The 13,556-nt window shown below is 48.7% G+C and overlaps 1 protein-coding gene across 3 annotated transcripts in view; it reads right to left on the reverse strand.

Annotated features, from left to right (window-relative positions):
• SEMA5B (semaphorin 5B) overlaps window positions 1–13,556 on the reverse strand; it is a 117,535-nt gene that overhangs the window by 32,279 nt on the left and 71,700 nt on the right. For all 3 annotated transcript variants that reach the window (XM_029939451.1, XM_029939450.1, XM_029939449.1), the window contains exons 2-3: window positions 7,430–7,624; window positions 2,210–2,309 (exon numbers count right to left, since the gene is read on the reverse strand). In XM_029939451.1, coding sequence (XP_029795311.1) covers window positions 2,210–2,309; window positions 7,430–7,583 — 254 coding nt within the window. In that variant the 5' untranslated portion in view covers window positions 7,584–7,624. The remainder of the gene's footprint in view (window positions 1–2,209; window positions 2,310–7,429; window positions 7,625–13,556) is intronic.

Here is a 13,556-nt window from a genome sequence, read left to right on the forward strand (position 1 = left end):
AGTCCATACGGTGGGGATAATTACAGAACCCCCTGCCCGGGGTTAATGTGAGACTAGGTGATTTATTACATGCCTGATTTACTGCATGCTTTAGAAGCTTTACTACATATATGGTACATAAAATAGTGCCTGGCCCATGGCCGGCACAGAAAAATTGGCAGCTTTCAAAATGCTTCCAGATGGTTCAGAGCAGAGGCATCAGTGGTGTCCTTTTGGGTTTAAAGAAGTACGGGTGTGAGACGGGTGGAATTGGAGTGAGGGAGAAGGATGGCCTCAACGCCAGCGTCCTAACCGGAAAGCACTGCCATTATGCAAGATGTCACCACCGGGGGAAGCTGGGTGAAGGGGATGTGGACTGACTTCTTACAACTGCATGGAAATCCGTAATCATCTCAAAATAAAAAGTAGAACAGTACAGCTGGCCACTGAACAACTCCAATTTGAACTCCATGGATTTCTACACATAGATTTCTTTCCACTGCCATACAGTACTGTAAATGTGTTTTATCTTCCTTATGATTCTCTTAATAACACTTTTTCCCTAGCTTACTTTGTTGTAAGAACACATTATATAATACATGTAACATACAATATATGTGTTCATCAAGCATCTATGTTATCAGTAAGGCTTTCAATCAACTGTAGGCTATTAGTAGTTAAGTTTGGGGGAGGCAAAAGTTATAGGTAGATTTTTAACTGTGAGGAAGGGGGGAGGTCAGTGCCCTTAACCCTCCCATGTTGTTCAAGGGTTAACGGTGCTTTATGTGCAGGGAAAAATAAAGCCCATACTCTTGCATACTTGCGTAAGCACAGATTACCTCTGCGAGGACACATACTCACCGCAGGTGGCCTCCAAGAAAGGCATCCTGTTTGGGGTGTGTGTGTGTGTGTGTGTGTGTGTGTGTGTGCGCGTGTCTTTCATTGTATATTCTTTTGTACTTTTTGAATGTTTTACCATAATACATATATATCACAGATATTAAATAATTAGTTAATTAAAAAATGCTTTCAGCCCTGGCTTCACAACATTCCTGAGAGGTTGGCAGCATAGAGACTGGAACCTAGACTTTACAGATGAGGAAACTGAGGCTCAAAGGTCAATACCTTAAGAACAAGGCAGCACCCTCCATCTTAGCCCAGAGCTCTGCTCTGCTTTCTTCCTTTTCATATGGTAAACAGGAGGTGAGTACACTCGGGGAAAACCTAGAGGTCAAGGTCAGTAAACCACACAGTGTTGTCCAACCTAGCAACCACTCTACCCCACCTTCAGACCCACTGAATCTGAACATCTGGGGTGGAGAGCTTCTGAAAAACACCAGCGCAGTCGAAGGTGAAAAAGGACTGGGAGAAAAAACTCTAGCCCAGGGGTAAGGAGACATGAGTTCTAGCCTCATATTCTGTTGTCATCTTGCTCCATGTGATCTTGGGAAGGTCACTTCCCCTCTCCTGTCCCTTGCTTCTCATGTTGAAATTGAAGGAAGTTAGATTAGACTACTGATCTTCAAACCAAAGAGTCCTCAAACTCACCTGGAGGGCTTGCTAAAACACTCTGCTGGGCCCCACCCCCAGAGTTTCTGATTCAGCAGGCCTGAGGTGGACCCCAAGAATTTACATTTCTAACAAGCTCCTGGTGCTGGTGGTACTGCTGGTCCAGGGACCACTTTTTGAGACCCACTGGAGTAAACCATCTCTAAGCTCCATTCCCTACTAAAGCTAAGGGTCTATGATTTTTTAAGGTCTCCACAAGCCCTCACTGGAGCCAGAACAGTGAGGCTAAACAAGATCAGGCAACAGGGAGGGAAGTGAGGTGCTTCATACAAGAAGCCCAGGGCCTGAGTCCAGCATCCCAGGTGCAGGCAGCCAGCCAGCCAGCAGGGGGCTCCTGGGCACCTTCCCTGCATGGAGCTCCCAGAGAGGATGTTGCCTGGGGAGTCCCATCAGCAGGGTAGGGATGCGGATAGAAGGTGGCCAGCAGGTGTTCCTGCTCTTGAAAACTACCAGCCACGGAATCTGGGGGTCTAGAGGTCACTCTCCTTCCCGCCCTTGCTCCAATTAATGCTTCCTCTTGTGGGAGACAGACATTCAGATACAGAGAGGGCCTGGCAGAAAGGAACATGGGCCCAGGATGAGGGTCTGTCCATAGCAGGCTCCCTCCATCCAAAGCAAAGCACACTGCCACTCGTGGCACCAACCCTCCTTCACTCGTTACCTGGCCCCCACGATGAGCTGGTTCCTGGTGGGATCCAGAGCGAGCTGGGAGAAGTCTCGGGCTCCAGGGTAGGTGAAGTTAAAGACCCACGGCTTCAGATCTGGTGGAGGGAGAGACAACCATCCCGGTTACTGTTGGACCAGCTATGCCAGCACTGGACCCCACAATGGAAGGGCTAACGTCAGGGAGCAGTGAGGCGGAAGCAGTCTCAGCAGCCCTGAAACCTGGGTTCCACTTGCCCCCTCTGTGAGCAGCCAGCTGGGGGAGAGGGGGTGGGTGTCACCGCTGTTCCTGCTCTGTTCCCTAGCTCAGAGAGGGGCTCCACCTGCCCAAAGGGAAAACTGTAATCATCCTTCACTCCCCTAAACCCTCACCAGCACTTAAAAACACTCAGAAATCCTGTCTGTTCCACCTCCAAGAAATCCATCCCTTTTGCCCTCTGCATCCCACCCCTACCCAAGCTAGTATCATCTCTTGCCTGGCCTGGTGCCAGGGGCATCCTATCTAGCCTGGCCTCCACTCCTGTCCCTCTGGTGGGTCCATTTCCTAGATAGCAACCAGAGCCCTCTTTCTAAAATGCAAATCTTGTTTCGTCACTCTCCAGCTTAGAACCCTTTAATAGCTCCCAGTTGATCCCAGGAGAGGTTGAAACTCCTATGAAGGCCTTTGGGCTCTGGACTGTTTTTCCAGTTTGGATGACTGGCACATTAATTATTTAATGAGACAGGAAGAATCATGCTTCATCTTTTACATTACCCCTCAAACTACCACCCCAGCTCCACTAAACTAGAACGCTGTTCAGATCTATCCCACCAGAGCCTGCAAACCTTTGCTCTTCTGTTCTCCCTCAGTGGAACAGTGCCTGTTCACCCCCATCCCCACCCTGCCTCCTCCAAGAAGCTTTTCCTGACTCTCCCAAGCCAGGGTGAGGTCTCTACTTTACTGCCATCAAAGCCCCCATCTTGCTGGGTGTCTAGTCCCATTGTTTTTACTGGCGGGTAGGGAAGACTTTGCTTCTTAGATCGCTAGGCTGTCTCCAGCACCTGGAAGGAATTGAGTAAATGGATGAGCAATACACAACTCCCTTCTGTATAAGAAGAATCAACTTTTCAGACAATCCTCTGTGGTTGTGGGAGAAACAGAAGGTGGGTGTTCAGAGTCTATCCCCATCTCTAAGGAAGGATCTTCCCAGCCAAGGTCAAAGTCATACATGGGGATTGGTGGGCAGAGAGAAGATCTCACAGCTCTCTGGATGGATGGGGCAGTGGTCTGTGGAAGGTATGTCTGGGGAACAGGCTCACTTTCCCTCTTTCCTTCCCACTGGAGACCCACTTCTCCCTCCTGGTCCAGAACCCCTTAATAGTACTCCTCAGCCCCTGCCTCAGAGATGGGAGGGAACTGACCAATAATGAGAGAGCCATGGGGCAGAGAACTTTCATGCCAATGGAGATAAAGGTGAGGGGGAAATGTGAGGTCCTGTGCTTTCTCCCCACAGTCTATTAGCGACTGGCTCACAGAAGGGCCAGAGAAGTGCGTGCGTGTGTGTGTGTATGTGTGTGTGTGTGTGTGTGTGTGTGTGTGTGTGTGTAATCCAGGGGAAATAAATCATTGCTCATTATCCCTCCACTACAGAGTAAAAGCAGCCCTTCATTTCTGCATGACAAGCAAACACTTAATCGCTCCCTGGAGAACTCAAGGTTTTGTGAGTTGGATGTTTTTCAGAAAACTGTGATATGCACGATTAAAAAAAGAAGAAAAGAAATTCTGCGGCAAAATGTAACAAACCCCTTGGGTCTGCCTCTGTCCTCAGCAGAGGATTATAGGTTAGCAAGAATTGCCATGAAGTTGCAATTGCATTTGGGCAATATCCGTATAAGAAGTGCATAAGGAGTCAGGTAAGCTGGGTTTTTAGTTGACCTCAGGGCCACACTCAGAAATCCTGGCAGAATAGTATACTACTTTAGAGACTAAGCCAAGGAACGCTCCTCCAGGAAGACTTCCTGGATCATAATCTCTCCACCTTGATTTTATTTTGCTCCATAGTCTCACTACCTTGTCTACTCTATTCACAGTGTATGTTTTTGTCACTCTGAATGTGCTCAAGCCTGTTTTCTGTATGAAGGGCTTGCCTGTCACCATCAGACTGAGTGCTCCCCAACAGTAGCAGCTGGGTCACCCTTTACTTCCCTTCGTCCCCTCCGACAGGGATCTTCCAGATGTGGGCAGCTGAACAGGGGAAAAGGTGGCATGACTGGTGTGCCGCAAACTAGGGGAAAGTCCGTCTGGGGCCTTCTCAGCTCTGTCTTCACTCAGGCCCTTTCCTGGGGCAGGGAGGGGAAAGGAAGACGAAACAGCGCAGGATGTAGGATGACAAGGGGAGGCAGCGGCAGAGGAAGGAGTGGAGGGGGCAGCTCCTTCCAGTTTCTGTCCCTGTCCCCTAGTTCCCTTGTAACTGACAAGGGCAAGGGGAAAGGGGCGAGGGGGAGAGAGGCAGGCGGGTGCAGCACGCTGATCTTGGGGGAGCTGTCTTGGGAAAGGAGCCAGCTTCCGCTTACTAAACAGGCAAACAGGACCAGAGGGAAGCCTGTCTTTAAAACACCAAGCACGTTCTGAGCTCCGTGTGCAGTGAAGGCTTTGGACGGCGACTTCAAGAGAAAAATGACATTCTCCATGACGCGCCTGTGATTTTAATTATAGTCAATTCAATTACCCAGTTTGTGGATTAACCACTGTCAGTGTTAACTCCATCCTGGCTTCTCCCTGCCTTCTAGAAATTCCATGCCGTGGCAGAAGGAATAATGTGCAGGCTAAAGAGAAACACAGGTGGGCCCCACTTAAAAGAAAGGAGAAAATTTAACCTTACAAAATGGAAAAACGCCTGCAAGACTCTGCAACTGGCAGGTCCTCTAGGGTATTTAGGGGTTATTCACAGATCAGCCAGGTGTCAGGGGACAGGAAACTCACAGCTACAGGGTTAGATGCCTACTGATCAATCAGAAATAAAATGTAACAGCTGAGGGGATCCTGGAAGCTGGGGGTTGGCACTAGGCTAGGTTATATGGCAACTTTTCTGGAACGCAGCATCACCCAGAACACAGTCAGTCTCCAACATACGTTGAATCCCTGGTGTGTGCTCACCAGTACTAAAGTGTGTGGGGAAACAGGAGGACCAGTCCTGGTCCAGGACCAGCTGCACTGGCCGACCAAAGGGGAGGGATCTTTAAGGAACAACAAGAGATACTCGAGGGCCCAGAGGAAACTCTTACTCACCTCTGAAGTCCCACAGCATCTAGCCCTGTGCCTGGTGTCAAGTAGGGCCCACTAAAATCTGGTGAATGGATAGGAAAACCCAAAGCTGTCAGAATGGGGAACCGGGTGAGTGGAGGGGAGGCCAGGAAGCTGGGGAGGAAAAGCAGAGATGATGACACTCTCTCGGGCTGTCAGTCAAGGAGGATAGGCATCTAAGGGGATTTCTCAGTTACTCGCTGACAACCTGAGCCTCATTCCTCCATTCTGAAAGGGGGTGGGGCAAGAGGTTATTTCATTCAAGTAATATACACCTGAAGATCAAAAATGGTGGGAATGAGGCCAGGCATTCATGAAACATGTCTTCCACCTCTCCATTACCCCCACCCCCTGCCTAGTTTGCTCCAGTACAGACCAGCTTGGCTGGGGGATGGGAGTTCTCTTGCTCTCCTTCTGTTATACCTGCCCCCAGAATCCACCAGGCCAACAGTGTCCTCCAGCAAAGCCCCTCAGAGGAAATGGTTCATTAGGAGCTGCTATGGGGCATCCAAGATGAGGATAGCCTCAGAGTCCCGCTCCTTCTGTCTCTCACTTGGTCCTTCCCTTCAGTGACAGCCACCAGCACGCTGGGAGCCATCAGAAGTCTCAGAGTGTGCGCGTGTTTTGTAGGCTTAAGGACATTGCTAATTTACTTTAATCCACTTAAGCCTTCAAAGCCTTGGATCCCAGCTCAAACAAGACAGTACTGAGAAGACAGCTGCAAATTGTCCCCGAGACAGGAGCCAGCCCACAGCTGGGAATGCCACACTTCTCAGCCACCCCAGCCTCCCACCTTGCCACTCCCAACTCCTATCCACACCACCGCTCTCACTCCCCAAATCCCATGCCAGCCTCATCCTCGTGCATTTACTTTTCTGCTCTGGTTTCCACCTCTGCCCTCTCCATTAGCTGTGCGGAATCCTGAGGACGGCTTCTCACCCTCCTGCCTGGGGCACCTAGAAGGTGGAGCCCCGATCACTCTGCCACAGGGAGTAGAAAGACCACTGGGTGCCCAACGTGAAGGCCCACCTCTGAGAAATCTCTCGGACCCTCTACACCTCACCCACCCATTGGTAAAGGGAGGTGACACTCCTTGCCCTGCGTCCTTGCCAGGATTATTATGAGAGCAAATAGGGCAGGTGTCTATCAGACTAAAGAACCTGGGGCCCCTGAAGCTACCTCTACTGCCATGTAGGTGATGGACCCTGAAGGGCTGATGTGATCTTAGCACCACCAGGGAGCCCCAAACTGGCCAACAGGTCATGGGAGAACATCCCGCATGCTCTGGTATTTGTGTTTTGGTTTGGTTTTAGATTAACATTGATTATATATATTCATTTTAGAAACCCTTATTGAGAATTTATAGGCCCCTCAGAACATGCCCAGTGATTCACAAATCCCAGTTTGGGAAACACTTTAATAGGACACTCTCATGCCCTCCCTTGACAGACAAAGGGAGTTATTAGTCATCAAGGACCCCTTTCCATGTGGGTTCCTAGAGCCCTGAAGACAGGCATCTGCAACTGTCTTAGAGCAGAAGGAAGCCTTCCAGAAGTCTCCAGGCACCTCCTAAAGAGTGAGTCATCTTCATTCTGGCCCCCCAAGGAAGCTAAGTAGTACTCATGCTTCCAGAGGAGCTAGAGCTGAGATGGCCAATGAACCCTGTCCACTCTACCCAGAGTGCCCACAACCCCGCTTCCAGCAGGAATGCCAGAGCAAGGCGCCCTCCTCCCCCAGGGCAACATGGATGAAAGGCTTCAATAAATTAGAGACTAAAATTAGACCCCCCCAGCCCCTGGCTGCTCATCCTTCTAACATTTATCCCTAGGGAAACATCCCAGGACTTCCAGCATCAAAGAGACCCTGCTGAGTTCAGATCTAAGTCCTTTAAGGCACAGGCATTGCAGAAAAGGACCAGTGGGAAGTAGCTCTCACCTGCAAAGGCCACAACGGGATGTTCCCTCCGGGTGCACAGCTGCTGCTCACTGCTAGGTTCCTTGGCAACATCCTGGGAGCTGGACAGGTGGAACACCAGCAGTGTGAGGCTGGGCGGCAACAGGGTGACAGCCAGGGGTCCCAGGAACACCATGGCGGGCCCCTCTGCAGTTCCGGAGGCAGGCAGGGTAAGTTCTGCAATGCAAATACTGAGTCTCAAAGCGGGTTTCCTCCATGGTTGTTAGCAGGCCCACAGGCTTTGTTTGTTTAAATACACTCACATTTTACCTACGTTACTTACAGTTTGCTCTAGTAACACAGAGTTATAGATCATATCTGGAGAGCTAATTTCCCTTGTAATGGTATTCTGGATAAAACTGACAAATTATAGAGCTTTTTCTATTATGATCCCAAATGGCTTAAAATTAGTTTTAATGATAAAGATGGTATCTAGGGATCTTAATAAGTGGAGCTAGGACACGTGGGTAGCCATTTGTAAAAAGATAAATTTGGATCCATAACCCACACCTTGTACCAGGAAAAATTCCAACTGGATAAAAGATTTAGGTGTTAAGAATAAAACCATAAAAATACTAGAAGAAAATGTGGGCAGAATTCTTTATAACTTTGGAATAAAGAACCATGACTCAAAATCCAGAAGCTATTACAAAAAGATTGACATTTTTAATTACAGAAAACCCCAAACTTCTGCATGGCCTCTCTCCTCCCAAAAACAAACACCAAACAAAATCAAAAGGCAAATGACAAACTGGAAAATAATATTTGCAACACATATCACAGAGAGGGGGGCTAATATTCCTAATATACAAATAATTCCTGGGAATCAAGAGGAAAAAGATCTACAATACAGTAGAAAAATGGACAAAGAATATACATACAAACATAATATACACACATATGAATGACACTGGGGTCCCTGGGTGGCTCAGTTGGTTAAGCATCCAACTATTTTTTTTTTTAAGGTTTTTCATTTTTGAGAGACAGAGGGTGAGTGGCGGACGGGCAGAGAGAAGGAGACAGATTCTGAAGTGCGCTCCAGGCTCTGAGCCGTCATCAGAGTCCTGCACAGTGCTCAAACCCACAAACCACAAAATCATGACCTGAGTCAAAGTCAGACGCTCAACCCACTGAGCTACCCAGGCACCCCAAGCATCTGACTCTCTATTTTGGCTCAGGTCATAATCTCAGAGTCCTGAGATCTAGCCCCGCAGCCGGCTGAGTGTGGATCTGCTTAAGACTTCACTCCCTCCCCCTTTCTCTGCCCCTCCACGGCCTGTGCAGGTGTGCATGCATTCTCTCTCTCTCTCTCTCTCTCTCTCTCTCTCTCTCTCTGTGAATAAATAAATAAATAAATAAATAAAGATACTATTTTCACTCATAATAAGAGCAATGCAAATTAAAACCTAGACTGAGCTATCGCTGTTCGCCTATCAGTTTAGCAAAAATCCGTGATAGATGACACTCATGGCGAGGCTGCGGGGAAGGGGGCACTCTCATATACCACGTGCAAAATGGTTCAAGCCCGATGGAGAGGAATCTGGCCAAATGACAGAGGCAGGTACCCTTTGACCTAATCTCTGGGAGTCGTAACCAGTGCTTCTCAAAGTGTGGTCCCCAGAGTTCAATCCACAAACTGTGACAACTTCGTGGTCAGATAAATGCAGAAAGCTGAGAGTGTTTAAAAATCTTTATAGTAATGTGACAGAGTAATTTTTATGTCTGTTGGATCTAATAAAATTTGGAGGCTTGTATTTTTCATTGTTTTTTTTGTCAATTCACTTATCCAGTAATTCACTTTTATTGAATTTTATGTAAGTATCCATCTGCAACAGATTGTAAATTGAAATGTAAAACCTGCTCCTTCACCAGAGATAGTTGAGAGGCAAAAATAGACTAAACAGACTAAACAGGCACCTGCACATATGCCAAGTGATTTGCGCACAAGATTATTCCTTGGGGGCATTCTTTGAAGTAACAGAAGACAGGAAACAACCAAACACCTAGCAACTGGAGACTGCTTAAATAAGCTGTGGTGTTTTCGTGTAATGGAATACTACGCAGCCCTCGAAAAGAGTGGGGATTTTCCTCTAGATTTTGATATGGAGAAATCTCCAGGTGTATTAATTGGAAAAAAAATGATGCAGAACAGGGTATTAGCTTGCTACCTTTTATGTAAAAAAAAAAAGGTAGAAATAAGAATATATATTTATAATTGCTTGTATGAGAATTAACATACATTGGAAAAATAAACCCAGACTAATTTTAAATCAGGCTGCCTATAAATAGCAAAATCATGATAGATGCTTCTTAGTATATACAAAATATTATTATATAATATATATATTATTTTCACTTTTGACTATAAAATGTTTAATACTACCCATTCAGTAAAAATACTTTAAAAACTTTTATTTTTTAAAGTTTATTTATTTATTTTGAGAGACAGAGAGAGAAAGAGGAATTGAGTAGAGGAGGGGCCGAAAGAGAGTGTGAGACAGAGAATCCCAAGCAGGCTCCGTGCTGTCAGCTCAGAGCCTGATGCGGGTCTCAAACTCACAAACCAAGATTAGTTTTGGCTCCCTAAAACTTCTAATATGGGACAGCACAACACTTCCTCTGGAGCTTGACTCAGACCCTCTGAATCAGCTCCCACCTCCCTCCTTTCCTGGCCTATCCCATGTGTCACCAAGCCTTGATGACATCACATCCCTTACAAGTCCCTAACTCACGGACAGACCTCCTTGGTGACACTTTCCTCATCTGTGAAATAAAAAATTGAACTAGATCAGGGATTCCCTGCAGGAGGTGGGAACAAATCAGAATCCCTTCCACAGAGGGTGGGGCCCTGGGGCCAGCAGTTGAGTGATCCCAAGGCTGATTGTGACAAACCTCTGCAGGGACTAGGGGCCCCTGGGGTCCCTTCCTGCTCTAATACCCTTTGCTCCTAACCGCTCCTCTCCTCCTTTCTTATTGCCACTACCTTACTCTAGGTCTGGAAAATGAGAGCAGGATGATTTTCTTCCTCCTTGTTTCCTCATACATGTGTGAGACGGGGTAACACCTGTCACTGTGTTGCTGCCAGGCTTCCAAGAAACACCCCAGTGACTACGCGGACTGTGCGCCTGGCAGGGCCCCTTCTCCCTTACCTGCCCCCTCCTGCATCCCATGGCATTAGCGTCTGGAGCACCTGTTAGTTCCTTCGGCCTCAGGTTCAAATGTCCCTCCTCGGGAGAGGTTGGACATCCCTCTTTGTGGAAACCCTCTGGGAAGGGGGATTTGGCCCAGACATACTCCCTGTAGTGGTTTTCACACAGCCACTCACATGGCATCATTCCTGAGAGCTAAACTGGGTCTTTCCTGCTGCCTGGGGCTTGGCACGGCTATGGAATTTCCTCCTGCCCTTTGACACTTGTGCTAGATGCTTTCTGTGTGTCCCTCGACTCTGCCCCTCCTGCCTGCTCAGTGCCTGGGCTGTAACAGGGGACTCCTTCCCTCTGTTTGGCCAATGGGGACACTGGCGGGAGAGGGGAGTAAGGGGGGAGAAAGGAGGCAACTGGGTGAGCAGGCGAATCCCCCCACAGAAGGTCAGAGTTAAGCTCCTGGTTTGAGCAGTCCCTTCCTCCTCCCTTCGCCTGGGGGTGGTGCCAGCCCCTCAGTATCGGCGGCATGGTAGAGCCCCGTGAACAGTCCCTATGGTTCCCAAACCCTTTCCACACCTTCGTAAATAGTTCCTTTATTAAACTGCCCTCCCATTTCCCAATTTGAGTGTGCCATCTGTTTCCTGGGGGGACCCTGGCTGATATAACATCTCATTGGTGATATTCAATGCCTATGCAAACATCATCTTTTTAGACCTTAGCTGGGGCTTTTCCTCCAGGGGCCATCAGCCCCTCATCTAAGGCGGTGTGACAGCCGCCCTCCCCTGATTATTCCCAACCCTCCCCTGGCCCCTGCCTCCCCCAGAAGCCAAGCCTTAAGGTACCTAATTTCCACAGCAGAAGTTCCACTCCCATTATGGTTTTTATGTAAATACGTCCTCCAAGTCCCTCCTGAATCAATAATTACTAGATTAATATCACCTGGTCCACCTGGGCCCCGGCTCTCTGCAAGTCTGCTGTTTAAGGAGAAGGGAAGGGAACGCAGCATATGGATGGGGGCGGGGAAGGGCTGGGGGCAGGACCTGGATTCCAGATCGGCTCCACTCAGGTGAGGGAGGAAACAGGAATAGAGAGCCAGAGCATCGGATGGATAGACATGTACACAGCACACAGACCAGAGGGCCCCTCCCATCCCCCCCACCCCCCCAGACAGGCAAACTGAATGCTAAGCAGGGAGGAGACAGGAACAGCCTTTATTCAGATGGGCATTCCAATCCTTAGGAATGCAAGTGTGGGCCAAGGTGGTGACTTCAGGGATCCCATGGGGACACACGCACAGGCCTATTTTGACATCACCTTCAAGGACATCCTCTGTCCTTAGTAAGGAAGCCAGTAGACTCTAAGAGGGATGCAAGGGAAGGAGGGACAGAAGAAGCAGGACACCGAGAGTGGGGCTGGAGTGTGGGGTGTTGGAGGTCAAGGCAGAGCCGAGGAGCCAGGGCTTTCGGCTTTGCAAAATGTTGGCAAAGGTCAAGGGTGCCGTACTGAAAAAAGGGAAAGAGTGGTCAATCCCCACATCACCAAGTGTTACAAGATTGGTCTTTGTGAACACAGTTCTACATACTTGGTGGGGGGTTTCTAGCTCCCGAGAATCCCCCTTCTTTGGAAATTATCTCCCCTCCATCCACAGGTCAAAGGGGTAGGCCCCCACAGCCTTACATATGCCTATGCCCACCCCACCATAGCTGTGTGCACCAAGGATAATCATGTGGTCAAAACAGCCCAATCAGACATTCTGCCATGGCAATCTGGGGGGCCTCCCAAGTGGGCCCCCCATCCAATCCCCAGGGTCAAGTCAGTCTTTGTAGAGGAACCTGGAACAAGCAACATAGGCCCTGAGGGGTGCCATCTTCTACCGATTATGTGGGCTGAGGGGAGCAGAGGCAGTCTGAAGACAGAGAATCAGGGCAGGAGCTAGCAAGGCCTCTTCGGGATGCTGACAGACTTCGGGTTCCCACTTCTAGCCCTTTCCTGGGGACTGACTACTTTCTACTTCCATGAGTCATCAGTCCACTTCCTGGATCCTGGTAATAAAATCTTCATTTTCACTTAAGCCAGCCAGAGTTGTGTCAGACCAGAAGTTGCCTGCACAGTATTGTCTCCTTGGTACCCATTCTCACCTCCTCCTTCCTAAAGGAACCTCTGCATTGGTGGGGTTAGGAGGCAAGGTGCCCTGCTCAAAGCCATCCAGACAGAGGTGGCCAGTGAGATGTGTGAGGAAGTTGTCGATGGGGCTTGTGGGAAGCTCTCAAAGAGGGCATTCCTGTTCCCCCTGTGACTGACAGTTAGGATGGGCTATGCTACATTAGCCTCCGTTAGCCATGTGATACGACCCCGGTACAGAAAGACAGGTGGGACCTGGAGGCTGACGATGGAGTCAGCTCTGGTCGGCCCTCCTCCGGGTTGCTTTCTGTGATATCTCCTCACCGCACTTCTGTGCCTGCGTCCTTGTCTGTAAAAGGGGGAGAGTAACACCTACGCAGAGAGGTGTTGTGAAGATTGAGTGAGTTATTCTGTCTAACAGGCTGAGAACGGCACCTACCCCAAAGTACACAGTCTAGGGGTTGGCTATTATTATTGTTGTTGTTGTTGTTGTTATTGAATAATTCACTCCCATTCATTTAAGCCTTGTTTTCCAGGCCTCTTATCTCCAGCCAAGCTCTGCTCCTATCCCATACAGTTTGGGTTTTCATTCTCATAACCAAATATGCCTATGACAAGCAGGAATTTCTATTTCTAGTATATTTGTCTGATCTGACACTAAAATAATCTGGGAGTTTCTCCATGGGCCGTGTGTAGCAGAGGCCTCCCGACCTTCCTGAGGACTGTAGTTACCACAGCAAGTCTCCATAGATCTTAGTTTTGTCACCTGTAAAACAGGGCTAATCATTCCCCACCTTAGAACTAAGTCTGGCACACAGTAGGCCCTTTATGAGATCCACCTGTAT

The sequence above is a fragment of the Suricata suricatta genome, chromosome 5 (genome assembly GCF_006229205.1).
Source record: "Suricata suricatta isolate VVHF042 chromosome 5, meerkat_22Aug2017_6uvM2_HiC, whole genome shotgun sequence".
Taxonomy (NCBI): domain Eukaryota; kingdom Metazoa; phylum Chordata; class Mammalia; order Carnivora; family Herpestidae; genus Suricata; species Suricata suricatta.